The 15,604-nt window shown below is 35.8% G+C and overlaps 1 protein-coding gene across 2 annotated transcripts in view; it reads right to left on the bottom strand.

The window, feature by feature from the left end:
- Window positions 1-6,752: 6,752 nt before the first annotated feature.
- Window positions 6,753-15,604, bottom strand: part of clcn6 (chloride channel 6) — a 245,446-nt gene continuing 236,594 nt past the window's right edge. For both annotated transcript variants that reach the window (XM_039756073.1, XM_039756074.1), the window contains exon 23: window positions 6,753-9,628. In XM_039756073.1, the coding sequence (XP_039612007.1) occupies window positions 9,548-9,628 (81 nt within the window). In that variant the 3' untranslated portion in view covers window positions 6,753-9,547. The remainder of the gene's footprint in view (window positions 9,629-15,604) is intronic.

The following is a 15,604-nucleotide window of genomic DNA, read 5'->3' as shown; positions in this document are numbered from 1 at the left end:
ACCAAAATGAGTGGACATTGTAGTATGACATTGAAATTAATAGGCTTGATGAAAAATCATGAGGGAATCATGTAATCAACACCTCCTTCGATTCCTAGTTGCATAATTTGACACAAGCAACAAGATTCAGGAACTGAAGATGTTAAATTTGACATGAACTCCAACTAGAAGCCATGCTGAGTCCTGAAGTGTGACTTCCAAAGTTCCCTCTAAGTTTCAAAATACAACACTCTCCAGCAGCACACAAAGATTTGAGTCAGGAATGCTTTCCCGATTTATCAACAGTTTACAAAAGAGGGATACAGTATAATGGCCCTCCTCCTGGAAGTTAATTATTAAAATGGAACACCTATAGGTGAATCCTTTGAAAATTCACAATAAAATGATCCAATTAGGTTGTATTATGCCAGGGGTTCTCAAACTCGGTCCTGGGGGACCCCTGTGGCTGCAGGTTTTTGTTCCAACCAGCCTGTGTTTTAAATTGGACTCCTGGGCTAATTTAGTGAACTGTTGTTTCCCAGATTCCCTGTTTTGGGAACAATATACAAATTAGAAAACTAAGCTTGGCAAAAAAAAAAAGAAAAAACTATTAAAATGTACTAAGCAGTTATCTGTATTTTTTTCTTTTTAACAGTATTTTAATCTTAATTGTCATTCTACTTATCTAGGTGTTCTAATTGTTTAATTAATCCGTTATTTACTACTTTGTGGGGCTGACGCTAAAGTAGTTGCAGCCTTTCACGATTGAGTGTTGTTTGCTTGAATTTCTGCTTTGCTTGTTTTTAATTGTCATTATTAAGATTTAATTAATGTAGCAAACTGCACAGAGAAAGGGCAAAATATAATAAAAAGAGAGTTAAGCATTTAAATCCATAACAAAAACAGAAACATTTCTAAGTTCCTTATACAGTAAATGTAAAAATCATGCTACTATCCTTTTCTGAATGTAGAATAAAAGATAAATAATACCATCTAATTAAATGAGATCAGTGCTATCAGGTGTTGTCACTGATTAGGAATCTGGTTGGAACAAAAACCTGCAGCCACAAGGGTCCCCCAGGACCATTTGAGAACCCCTGTATTATGCCCACCCATAACAAACATTATTCATGCTCAGTTTGTGGGTTAATACCTCGGAAGCAAGTCTGGTTTGTGAAACAAAGGGAGGTAAAGCTGATTTGAATAAGGAACTTCTATCATCTGGTCCAAGTTCAAATTGTTGAATTTCATAGATTAGGAAGAATTAGGTCCATGATCAAGCTGAAAAAAACTGTAACAAAATTAGAATATTCTTAACAATCACCATTTTTTATTTGCAATGATATGCAAAGTTTAACTGGTTCAAAAACAGCCTATCAGGAAATGCAACTTTCTGTAAAATCTAAAAACTCAAAGACACAAATGTAACACAAAACATTAATTACCCTGAACTATGAGGCTTGCTTGATTATGATACTGAGATCAACTCAGCCTTTTACACCAAAAACCGCTCGTTAGATTCTGTTTATGGCAAATCTAAATAAGCAGAATTTTTTTATCCATGCTCTTTGTCAATAGCTTTTTAAAGGTGGTTAAATGCACTTGGTGAGTGGTACAGGATGATCTGTTCTTTTTTTCTCAATTTCTAATATTTTTGTCTTTTTAGAGAACAAATGTTTTATGTCTTGGTTTAATTTCCTACATGTGAATAGTGATGTTTGATTCAATGGATTCAATCTGGAAAATATTGCTTATAAAAAATATGTTTTGTGCCAGTCACCATTTTTGCCAGTCCATAATGTAATGAAGAATGTATCTCTTCTTTTTAGGCTTTAGTGCCAATGCAGAACTGTAAGTTGTAGCAATTTTAAATGAGCTGTTAAAATGGTTAAAATAATCTAGCTGTATGCAATGCATTCTTCAAAAGGTATATTGTTAGGGTGCCTGCACATTTTTGTTCTAACTTCTGGTCATGAGAATCATATAACCTATGAATGAAATAATATATTGTTTGTGCCTGAATACTTTAAATAAACATTCCACTTAAAAATATATTTCACGGATGTTCTGTAAAGCAAACAAATTTCAAAAAATTGCATATAAATAGAAGAAACACTGTATGTTAGTAAGTAGTACTCACAGGGTGATATAACTGAATACTTTTGCTCATACCAATCAAGTCTTGTAAGGTAATATTGGCGATGGCACACATGCAAATTTCTAACTACACGCTGTAGCTTACATGTATTCCAAATGGTGAGTTTCAAGGAGAGGCTGGTTACACTTGTGCCAGAACGATGAACAAAATGCTGAATATGATGCAATAGGTCATCAAAATGCAAGGAAGACATGCAAAACATTTGAAATTCATGTTCCCATCATGTACAGTAGGTCTTCTGTTATTAAAATGTGTCCAGTAGGAATTCAGTTGTTCATTCTGACTTGGTACACAAATACAAAAGTGTGAATGTCACAGATCTCCTCATGTCAACAGACTTCGGACCCTTCTCCATTGTGTTCGCGCAAAATACCAGCCTGACTGTCAAAAAACATGCACCCGCAGCTGCTTGCCTGCTGTTTCCTTGAAGTCTGTGTTTTAAGGTTGCAGTTGTATTACATGTTATTATCATTTTAACCGGGGTGTTCTGTGATTGAGGGCAGACAGTAAACTTTGTTAAACTGGTATCAATAAATTACACTTTGTTAATTGTTACTTCAGTCATTTTGGCATGTGCAATATATGGTATATTACCAATAAACAACAGGAAGCTCATCAACAAAGAAACAAATTAGCAAAATAAGATTTAGTAAAAATGTTAACAGAAATAATTATAATTAATAATTCATTAGTTGACACCAAAGAACTCTGTACAAAGACATCTAAAAATGTTAAAATAAATGTACTAATCCACTTTTGACACCATTTCAGATACCTTGCTATTAAATATTTACTCAGGTTTTTTTTCTGCGGAACAAAAAGAGGTAAAAAAAAAAGTTTCCATGGAAAGGTTTTGTTGTGGAACTCAAATTTCACCTCCATGTGAATGAAATAGTTAAAGTTCTATAAAAAAATAAAAAAAAATCCTTGCCTTTCATGACCACCCTTTTCACAAGTATCATTATCCTATAAAACTAATTTTGCTGTATATCCATGCACAGCTGATCATTTCAGATTAAAGCTTTTTAAAAACTTGTAAGCATTCAATTGTAATTTTTATCTTCTCCCTTGTAAAATGAAAAATAGATACAGTAACTAAAATGGTGCACAGTGTCTTTAATAAGCCTATCAGGCAGTCCTCTATGGGACGTTTATACCTACAGTGTCCTCCATCCCTTCCACCAGAGGGGGCACGTATTTACACAGCTTAGTCTTTATTATAGAAATGTGAACATCTGTAAGCTGATTGCAAAATGAACACTGTATAGCTAAAATTGTTCAAAATGTATTTTAAAAGACAATCTTCTATATCCATTTCATATTCAATATGCATCTCTATCTTGTCCACTGGAGTGGATGCTCATTTCCACAGCTGAGACTTTGTTGTTGAAATGCTCTTTTGTTTACAAAATGAACACTGGAAAGCTAAAATTGAGTTAAACCTAATTAAAAAGAATCTGTTGTAATTATTTACTTCAATGTGCCCTTTTGTTCTATCCACTGGATGGGGCACTTACTTCCCCAGCTGCAGCAGAACCATAGAAATGTGTGCCCCATGTTTGCTGCTTATAAAATGAACACTGGACAGCTAACATCTTCCAACTGTATTTTAAAATGTAGTTGGCTCACTTCAAACAAGATGAAACAAAGACCAAATTACACTGGATGGCCTTCTGACACTGCCTGAATAAAATGTACAGTTCTTAATGACAGTACATAGTTTGAAAATTATGACATTGGGTTACCCAAAGCATCAAGATGGACACAAAGATACAAGGGAAGGATGCACTGCATAGGGAAAGGAAAAGAATTAGACACACATACAGTCATATGAAAAAGTTTGGGTACCCCTCTTAATTATTTGGATTTTTGTTTATCATTGGCTGAGCTTTTCAAGTAGCAACTTCCTTTTAATATATGACATGCCTTAAGGAAACAGTAGTATTTCAGCAGTGACATTACGTTTACTGGATTAACAGAAAATATACAATATGCATCATAACAAAATTAGACAGGTGCATACATTTGGGCACCCCAACAGAGATATTGCATCAAAACTTAGTTGAGCCTCCTTTTGCAAATATAACAGCCTCTAGACGCCTCCTATAGCCTTTGATGAGTGTCTGGATTCTGGATGGAGGTATTTTTGACCATTCTTCCATACAAAATCTCTCCAGTTCAGTTAAATCTGATGGCTGCTGAGCATGGACAGCCTGCTTCAAATCATCCCATAGATTTTCAATAATATTCAAGTCAGGGGACTGTGACGGCCATTCCAGAACATTGTAATTCTCCCTCTGCACGAATGCCTTTGTAGATTTTGTACTGTGTATTTGGGTCATTGTCTTGTTGGAATATCCAACCCCTGCGTAACTTCAACTTTGTGACTGATGCTTGACCATTATCCTGAAGAATTTGTTGATATTGGGTTGAATTCATCTGACCCTCGACTTTAACAAAGGCGCCAGTCCCTGAACTAGCCACACAGCATGATGGAACCTCCACCAAATTTGACAGTAGGTAGCAGGTGTTTTTATTGGAATGCAATGTTCTCCTTCCGCCATGCAAAGCGCTTTTTATATTATGACCAAGTAACTCAATTTTTGTCTCATCAGTCCAAAGCACTTTGTTCCAAAGTGAATCTGACTTATCTAAATGAGCATTTGCATTTGTTTGTAGAATGGGTGCAGAAAGGGCTTCTTTCTCATCACCCTGCCATACAGATGTTCTTTGTGCAAATTGCGCTGAATTGTAGAACGATGTACAGGTACAACATCTGCAGCAAGATGTTCTTGCAGGTCTTTGGAGGTGATCTGTGGGTTTTCTGTAACCATTCTCGCAATCCTGCGCATATGTCGCTCCTGTATTTTTCTTGGCCTGCTAGACCTGGGTTTAACAGCAACTGTGCCTGTGGCCTTCCATTTCCTGATTACATTCCTTACAGTTGAAACTGACAGTTTAAACCTCTGACATAGCTTTTTGTAGCCTTCCCCTAAACCATGATACTCAACAATCTTTGTTTTCATATCTTTTGAGAGTTGCTTTGAGGATCCCATCCTGTCACTCTTCAGAGTAGAGTCAAAGGGAAGCACAACTTGCAATTGGCCACCTTAAATACCTTTTCTCATGATTGGACACACCTGTCTATGAGGTTCAAGGCTTAACAAGCTAATCCAATCAATTTGGTGTTGCATGTATTCAGTATTGAGCAGTTACATGCATTCAAATCATCAAAATTACAAGGGTACCCAAAGTTTTGCACACCAAATCAAATCACATTTGATTTAATTTCATACAACTAAATACTGCTTCACTAAAAATCTTTGTTTGGAAAACACCCCAGTACTCAGATGTTCCTAGGAAATGAAAGACACCACTGTTATCTTTTTTGTTAAAAAGAGAGTCAATTATTATGCAGGCTGAGAGGGGTTCCCAAACTTTTTCATATGACTATACATGGAGGTCAGAAAGATAAGAAACTGAAAGATGGATATTATATGCAATTGATTATTTGGTACCTAAATCAAAGGCTAATTTCTTTTCTTTAAAGAGCTCCATGAAGTGAATTTTTATCTGGAGCCCTGTAGAATATCTACACATTCATGAAAATAACATGAGCATACAGAACAACTTTAAATTTGTCACTGACACGCACTAGTTTGAACCTGACAGATAAGGAATGACTTCTAATGCATTGCTTCCTAATTAGCAGAGAAAGATAAATTATAATAATAATAATAATAATACATTTTATTTATATAGCATCTTTCCCATGCTCAAGGCTCTTCACAAAGTTTAAGAACGAACGGCAGGTTATACAGTATATAGCATTGTACTAAACCAAATAAATAGAGTAAGATAGTAAATTTAGACAAAAAAAAGCCTAACAGACAACATAATTGATGGTCAAGCACAAACACACACAGGTTACATGAGCGTCTTGACATAGAGGTAAACTGAAAGAAGGGTAATATAGTCAGGCAGGGCTAAAAGCCTTCCTGAACAGATGAGTTTTGAGTTGGTTTTTTTAAAAAGAATTCATGGAGTCAGCTGATCTAATTAATTTCGGTAGGTCATTCCAGAGTCTGGATGCTATACAGCTGAAGGCCCTGTCACCCATGGAGTGTAGATTAGTGTGGGGTACAACAAGATTGCCAGAATCAGAGGACCTTAGTGGGCAGACAGGCACATAGTGATGGAGAAGGTCACTGATGTAGTTTGGCGCAAGGTCGTTTAAGGCTTTGTAGGTTATTAGTAGGATTTTATATTCAATTCTGTAAGACACAGGGAGCCAGTGAAGATAAAGCAGGATGGGTGTGATTTATTCACTGTTGCTGGTTGGATTAAGGACTCTTGTAGCTGAGTTTTGAATAAGCTGGAGCTGTGATATAAGATTAGCAGGGGCACCTGCAAGTAGGGAATTACAATAATTGATTCGGGATGTGATAAAATGGGAATGGAGGACCTGTCATGAACCCTGTCAAATCTGTGTTCAGCAACAACTAGGAATATTGCCACTTGCCAATAATTAGGCTCATGGAAAGCTAGATATGGAATAATATATAGAACAGTGTTTTTGTTTTGCTGTCTAAATAAAGGCAAGTATACAATGGAAAACCAATAAGAAAGCTTTTTAATATTTGTAAAAAAGCAAAGCAGAGATTCAGATAAACATTACACATCATATTCCAAGAATCAGATCCAATTCAGATCCAATAGATTGCTATTTTTGGATATTAGAGAGCATAGGCAAAATATAATTTTAATGAAATATTGTTTATAGTAGAACAGTAATATTATTAAGAAAATTTTAAATATCACACTGCTGCATTCAAATACGTAATGGCGGCTTCCAAGTGTAACAGTAAATGATTCATCCATACTTCTTTTCAGCTAGGGATGAAAACATTCTTACTACACAACAGACAGATGCTAAATAAAATAAACACTCAATTTTTCATTCTTTTATTAACAGTTTTAGAATTATCAGTTTACAGGGAGGAATATGCAAATAAAGAAAGATAAATGCATCTTTGTTTTTAACAAAATTAAGCATCTTGTATAGTGGTAATCGATCAAACCAAAACTAGCAAAATAAAACAAAGTAAGAGGGGATTTCATATTACTTTTTAAAATGTATTTACACAAATAAAACTCATGCCTAAGCCTTGTGCCTTGCTTTCTATTCTAGATCAGTAAACACATCTTTATACCACTCCACCTCCAAAAACCACCATCGTCAAAATTTTACCCTTGATGCCTCATGATTTAATAAATCAACCATTTTTATTTGTGGATAACAGGGAGAAACATGAGGGATAGAATCCATCCATCCATTATCCAACCTGCTATATATTTAAGAAAATTTTGTGATCTAAAAGAATGTTTTAAGCATGTTAAAGTTAACATATAATTAGATATGGTACACTGAATGGTACACCAGCCACTCAAATTGAGTTTCATTCCTTGTGCTTCCTGTTCCTTTCCATAGGATATATGTTTTGCCATTTTGCATTTTAATAATTTTGAATACTAAAACAAAAAAAAGATTAACCTATTTTCTTATCAGTGCAAAAATATCACTTTAATAATTACTGACACCTGCAGTTTCTGTGCTATAGAATGTTCACAGTGTCATTTGGCAATGAAAATGTCACGTAAAATCATTATTTTTGCAATTGTAATTTAGCATGCATAAAATTTAAAATAAAGAAGATCACAAAATTAAGCAAATATTTTGAAAAATTCACATCAATGAGAAACATACATAATTAGAAATGTAAAGTTCTCTGTGGAGTAATTAAGGCTATAAACATTTCCATAATAAGGAGATATTTGTGTAGTATGGCTAAAATGCATCATCCATCAAAACTCACTTGGCATGCTAGCCAGAAAACAGTGTTCGGAGAATCTCAAACTGGACAAAATACAGTGAAGGATACTAAATCCAAAAGGGACAGACTTAAAAAAATAAACAAACACACATACATTCCTACTTAACTATACATATGGCACTACATGTAAACTTGTAAATCTTCACACACTAATTAACCCACAGCAAAATAAAACCAAGTAGGAGGGGATTTCATATTACTTTTTAAAGTAATAATAGGCAGTGTGAAAGAAATAAGCCAAACACTGGTGAATACAGAAATAAATGGACCTGCACTAAAAATATAAAACTACAAGAAAACAGACAAAATCATTCAAGTACAAACTGGATAATTTTTCAGATGTCAATACATATTTTTGTGCATATTGTGTAATGTTACATTTTAATAGTTTGTTAATGGATGGTTCTTAAAAAAAAAAAATCACAAGACTGACAAAAATAATCATGCAAATAACAAATTAAGTGTTTTCTCTCACAAATAATATTTACATGGTTTTAAATTAAGATAAACACAATCTGACATAATATACTACTAAATGGAGGACCTCTAAATAAACTAAACAATTAAAAAAATGAAAACAGTGATAAAGAAACCTAAGTGTCAGATCAAATCTGTTTTCATACTTTTTATATGTAATACAAAGAAATGAGCATAATACTGGCAAGTCAGAACAACTGACTGAGAAATTGCAGCAGTAAATAAAAACACAACAAAATAAAAAAAAAAATAGAAGAAAGGCATTTGAATATGAACTGCTGAAGACAAACATTTTTGTGGGTTAGTTGATACAAGTACTTGAATCATAGAGAAAAATGCGATTTTTAAAAGTAAAACACAATGATTTGTGCAAATACCACAATAACAGAATTTAGTTCAAAAAGTGCATAAGGAAAATAAGTATCATAATCAGGCTGAATTAAATCAATTTGCATAATCAACAATAAAAAAATCATATCCATAAAAAAATCTTAATTTTGAAGAACTTTAACCTTTGCCCAAACATTCTCAGTTCCTGGTATCGAATGTAAGACAACTAAGTAACACTAAAAGGTCTACATTGCTAATTTCATAGCAAACCAAATAGAAAGAAAACGGATAGTGGACTAGGAAAGCAGAGTGTCTAGGTGTTAGAATTTCCTGAATTATCTAGTGCATATCACTTAATCAATACATAAAATAAGTGAAACAGCACATCACTGTCAATGAGACAGAATTCCCAACTATATGTAGGCTTGAATGTATGTTTAATTAAAAAATAAGTCAGGATGGGTAACAGAGGTCAGGTGAAAATTTGGGAACAGTTTCATTATTTCTAAATCTAAAAGTACTTAAGCAAATGATCATAATAAAGACATCAGCTGTCTAGATAGCCTATTACAAGAAGCATACCTTACAGTAAGCAACTGCTGAAGTTGTCTGCAAAAGAGGGCTTTTTGGGATTTCATGTCTCATCATTTCCATTATCCAGAGTTTCACAGAGAATAAGGAAAGCCAATTCAAGCAAACTTAAAATGCTTCATGAGGTAATATAGTGCTGCCTCAGTTTTGCAAGCAGGAATTCATGTGTCAAGTTGTGCCTTGTAATAATTCCAACAATCTATAAAATAGAGAAACGTTAAGTAAAATAATGTTAATTTAGGGTCTTTATTGTCCTACATCATAGCAGAAGGAAACTGAGTTTACCATTACTCATTTGTATCAGTTTATCTATCATTAGTTAATTTGCAAACTATATTAAAAAAACCTATTGACAAGGATTGTCTTAAAATGCTTAGATTGACTTCTTGGCGATGAAAAAATGTCATTACAATCACTAGTTATTTTTCCTTCCAAACAAAAACAAATGAACGGCACTGGTAAAGAGTTACACAGTTTATCCAGATATATAATTTTATACACATCTCTACAGAGTTGCAAAGTAAGCTGAAAATTCTGATAGGTATATGAAAAATTCTCTAAAAGCTTGGACAGAAAATAATAATTTGAAGATAAGTATTTAATCTCATGAATAATATAAAAAGGAGGATGAGACTGGCTTTACATCAATATGGTGTGTTTACTTACAGATTAATAGTGTTCTGACTACAGGCAAGAATTCAGCAAGCTGGGTCGGACTGATTAGCTTGGAAGGTCTCATCGTCCACACCCGAGAAGAACTGACACATTAAATTGACCCATCTGAAAGACTATTTAGATCTTTCACACACATTTCTGTTGAAACTGCCAGCAAACACAATGTTCTTATCAGTTATAGGACAGTGGGGGACCAATTCCATGAAACTAGCCTTAAAGGAAGGTGATGTGTCAGAGGACTTCTGCTTTTTCCTGTTTCTTGACGTGATTTTATAGTACGATAATGGTGAGGTAAAAACAGCTGCTATGGTCACAACTGTCCCAATAAAAGTTGGTGTGCAGGTGTTGAATTGGTCTGCTTTCTTTTGGATACCCTAGATCATAAAATCTGGAGAAGTGACTCTGCCTGCCTTTGGTCAGCAATTTTGTGATACCCCTCAACAACGATGAAATAAAATTCTACAACTGCAGAAGCTCATTGGTTCTATGTGCCAAAGGTGTCTAGCAGTGGTAGCTGCAAGATACTGAGAGAGAGGAAGATTGAGAGCATATGCTAATTTTACAGCATGTTGCTGCACCCACCTGGGCCTGGAACCAAGACCAGAATACAGCGGGTGACACCTCAGCACCACACTGGAACAATGTTAGGTTTTTTATTTTCACAGTGGCTAAATTACCACCTTAATTAGTGTTGTTATTGTTTGAAAACTGACCTAAACCTGCAGGCAACCTCCATTGTGCTTCACTGTTGCTTGCAGACTGTTCTCCGGCCCTTCAAAGGCCGAACCATCTTCTGTTAGAGACAACAATTTAACATTTCCACCTCAGAGGAGAATGACTTTTTAGTCCCAACTATTCCATGAAGACCAAGAGATGTCACTGGTCTGTGTATGGGTATACCAGAGTCCCAATGCTTTTGCCAGATCAGAATTAGATTTGGGGCTTGACATTGTCTGATTTTGAAGGAAATTAAACTTGATATATTTTTTGGCTGCTACACTCTGTTTCCATGGCTGACTATAGTGTTTCTGGTCCTCAATATTGCCCATTTGTTTGGGCTTCTACAGCAGATCTGCAAAAATCTGTGTACCATAAAATTTCTATTTGGGAGAAATCTTGATGCAGGTTGACCCCCTTATTTCTTGCTGCAATGCTCACTTTTGCAATAATGTAATTCAAGTATGTTATTGTATTACTCCACGTTTTGCAAAATACATGTTTGGAACACTAAAATAAGCTCTGTTCTATTGACACACTAATCCAGATGGCATAAAATAACGATATACAGTAAGTATTTTTCTGAACTGTCTAAAGTGCTTTAGACTTTTGCACAGTACTGAGTGTGCATGTACTGCATACATAAAAATGCAAAGTTGACACACTCATCAACAAAAACGCTATTGTTGTCGACTACTGGATCTCACTTTGGTTCTCAGTTTTCTTTCCTTAACATCCAATCCTTGCATGCAGCTCTGAAAACTGACCCCCATCCCACCCCTGTTTTTCAATTGTAGTGCTGCACATTCCAAGGGAGAATGTCAGTCTTAGATATTAGCACTTGAATTTCTAATGGGAAAATGCCCCGCACTCCTCACTCTTCATGACAAACATCAGTGCAACACACACAGCACTGCCACTGAAGTATATCCACTTTAAGCAATGCTTCACATATACTGTACACTCATGTCTGTGAAATTTAATTGGGGACTACATACAACTGATGAAAAATATAAGAAGAAATACTGTACTTGAGTAAACAGTGTAAACATCTAATAATGGTAATAGGTAAACCTCCAGGACTGCATTATAAGATGCTATTTTAAGACGCAGTGTGGATTTGAGGTGATGTTGAGAAGAATGGCTAGTGGGCTTGTCATATGCAAACATTGGCATCCTGAAACTTTGAGGTATGACTCAGTACAAGACTCCAAAAAAGTGTGAGCAGCACAGAAGTTCTGTGACAGAAAAGGCTATCGACTGTAAGAAAGAAGCTGCAGAAAACAGACCATAAACGTGCAGCAGGATTCTTAAGTGGAAGTTTCACTGGGAAGCAAGCAAGCTCCAAGTCCAACACACTGGAGTGAACTTGAGGGGGAAACATTACTGTGTTCCGGGGTGGGGGGTGGTGCAGAAGCATTTCAGGTGCACTCCCAGCACAGAACATTGGAGAGGGTTATAGAGACATTTGATGCATACTCCTAGGCCAAAACATTGAAGCTACTAAGTGGTAATCTTGCTCCCCCTAATGGAAAGAAACAACTTGGTGTAAGCAGTCATCAGCCTATTAAGTTATTCTAGTGTTTTGATTTATAATACCTGGGCCACTGCCTCAGACTCCAATGAATCTTTATGCTATGTTTATTTCCTTTACCCTACTACAATATATAGTCAAATTTCACATTCCTACTAATTTCAATAGTAAATACTTTCCTATAAAAATGTATTTTGCAAAGACCATTAACAAAAGCCAAACCACTAGGATAAGCAGAAAAAAAGCAGGAATTGATCTATTGCAGGAATGTTTTCCTCATGTGCAATTGTATATAATAATATTATTATTACTTGACTGACATCTTTATCCAGGGCAACTTACAACATCTGAGATACACAACTGGTTACATTCCTTTTGTTATTTACAGTTACAGTGAAGGCAGGTAAACACACAATTATCTATAGGTGCTATGCTAAGTACACTTGCGTGTGTTTTTGCTGGTAGCATATTGTCGTCACCTATCTGAGGAGAGATGCAAGCAGGAATTTCATTGTAATATGTGTATTATATACTATGTATACATGACAAACTTGAATTTGAATGAAAAACTTACTATTTAAATTTTTATATAAGACAAAGGAGATTATAGACTTCAATATAATTAATTTCTTACGCAGAAGAAAACCAGCGTGTTATAAAGTACAATGAAAATAAAAGTATGCTGTGAAACCATAGTTTTTTCAAAAAAATGATAACTATATTCGTATATTAGCATGGGGCATTTGGCATAATATACTATTTCAATCAATACTACAAAATTATTGAAAGATTTCTTTAAGAAGGACTTTTAACATAATTTTTTTTATTAAGTGCCTTCAATATAGTAGAAAAACCTATTGGTTAATCTTGTTGTCTTTCCTGTTTGTGACTCTAATATGAAGGTGCAGCCAAGATCTGGTTTAGGGACTTGATTTTTGCACCTGGACTGTTTGTAGATAAAGCCATTCTCTTTGTCTCGTATTACTGTGATCATATACAGCTAATATACAGTTTGGCATGGTCACAGGATTAAATTTAGCACTTCTTAATATTAGGTGACTAGCAAAATACCCGCGCTTCGCAGCGGAGAAGTAGTGTGTTAAAGAAGCAATGAAAAAGAAAAGGAAACATTTTGAAAATAACGTAACATGATTGTCAATGTAATTGTTTTGTCACTGTTGTGAGTGATGAGTGTTGTTGTCATGCTGTTTTGTTAGTCTTTATCACTGAGAAGAGCTTCTCACACAGATATGTGCTACCAAACATGCACAAGGTTCGAGCCGCATGTAGACGGACTTTTTTTGTTCTTCAAAGTCACCAAAGCGCCGTGCAAACTCAGTGCGCAGTGCGCTCAGTTTATCAGCAAAGTGCGTATTTGGGAACACCGTAGTGACGACTTGGTTTAACATTACTTGGCAACAGGGTTGTACTGGTGCATTTGTGTCTCCCATAAAAGCAGCTTCACTTGAAATCACTTTGTGATTGTGCACGGGTAAAAACGTCCGCTGAAGTGTCAGATTCTTATTTAATTCTTCTGCTTTCTGTATTTTCTGCATTGCATTCAGGTTACCCTGTATTTTGTCTCATAGTGCCGTCTTAGATTAAATTCTGTAATTACAGCCACATTAGCTCCACAAATGAGACACACGGGTTCAGTAAACATATACTCAGCCTCCCATCGGTTTTTAAAGGCTCTATTTTCAGAATCAACTTTTCTCTTCAGCATCGTGTGAGCTAGCTTCGCAATAACTTGCAGCATCGTAAGCTAGACTTGATTAACGTGGTAAGTGTTCGGCAAGGCAGCTGAAGCGTTGCATTGCATTATGGGATCTGTAGTTTATTGTGTTACCAGCGCTTCATATACCCGGGCCATTAATAACAATAATACAGTATATAAAATGATCTCGCGCGGATAAAATTACACGCCGGGCCGGATGTGGCCCGCGGCCCTTGAGTTTGACACATATGGAGTAAACAGAACTTAAAAGATATATTTTTTCAAATGTGATCGCGCAATTCAGATAGAGTTGACGCGAACTACAGCCTGCATGCCTCAATAAGTCATCCTCCCCTCGCTCTTACTTTTTACCGTTCATCTAATGAATACACTGAGTATGGCTTTACCAAAACAATCATTGATGGCGAATAAAGTATCCATTATTCGAGTATGTAGTTCGGGATATATATATACATATATATATACCCGCGTATCGCAGCGGAGAAGTAGTGTGTTAAAAAAGCTAGAAAAAGAAAAGGGAACATTTTAAAAATAACATAACATGACTGTCAATATACAGTATTTGTTTTGTGAGTGTTACTGAGCGTTGCTGTCATCAAAGATTTCATTATCATTATTTCTTTCAATCAGGTTCGTATTTGTAGGATGTGTTGTGTTCAAGTTACATTCCGTGTTTGTCAATCGTTGTAAAGATGACAGGTTTCTTTCATCGATTCGTTTCTTACTGCATCAATAAACAGCTCGTCTTCTTCTTTATATGAGACCTGAAACACTGCATGCACGGGTTTTTACACTGTCTTCCTTTAGCGGGACATTAACTTTTTCCACCGTGTGCTTTGTTTCCGCAGTAGCTGGATTTATGAATATGCTTGTATCAGACGCTTCATATTTTTTGCTGCCTTTTCAATTGTGTAATTCGGTTTTGTTCAGCTCTTTGGAACTGTTGCTTTTATCTGTGCACTGCGCCAGTTCACGCTGAGCCGCTCGGTGTACATGCATCGAAGGTTCCCAGCTGTGCTGGTGCCATCTCGTGCAATGTCCATGGCTGTATTTAATGTTACCTTAGTCCTTTCTTTTGCAGTTTCGCTGAGTTTGTGTCAAACACCCCCCTGACCATCTCATCTTCCTCTCCATAAGCACAGTCCTTCGCCCGTGAATATTTAGTGGGAGTTTGCTATTGGATTGCCGCTGACGGACGGCCTTATATGGGCAGGCACTAAATTACAAACGCCAGCGGAAGCCTGTCTATGAACTTAATTTAAAGTGTAGGTTTACATCGTGCTTTGTTTCCGAAGTAGCAGAAATCATGAATATGGTTGTATATGTCACTCGCTCGCTTCTTATTGTTTTGCTGCCTTCTCAATTATATAATGCATGTCTTCCTGGTTTTCTATGTACTGCGTGATTACGTGGAAGGCGTGATGATGTCACACGAAACTCCGCCCCCACGGCGTTCAAGATCATCTCCATTACAGTAAATGGAGAAAAACAGCTTCCAGTTATGACCATTA

This window comes from Polypterus senegalus, chromosome 6 (assembly GCF_016835505.1).
Source record: "Polypterus senegalus isolate Bchr_013 chromosome 6, ASM1683550v1, whole genome shotgun sequence".
NCBI lineage: Eukaryota > Metazoa > Chordata > Cladistia > Polypteriformes > Polypteridae > Polypterus > Polypterus senegalus.
The sequence above is the reverse complement of the archived record's forward strand: the minus strand, read 5'-3'. Positions and strand labels throughout refer to the sequence as shown.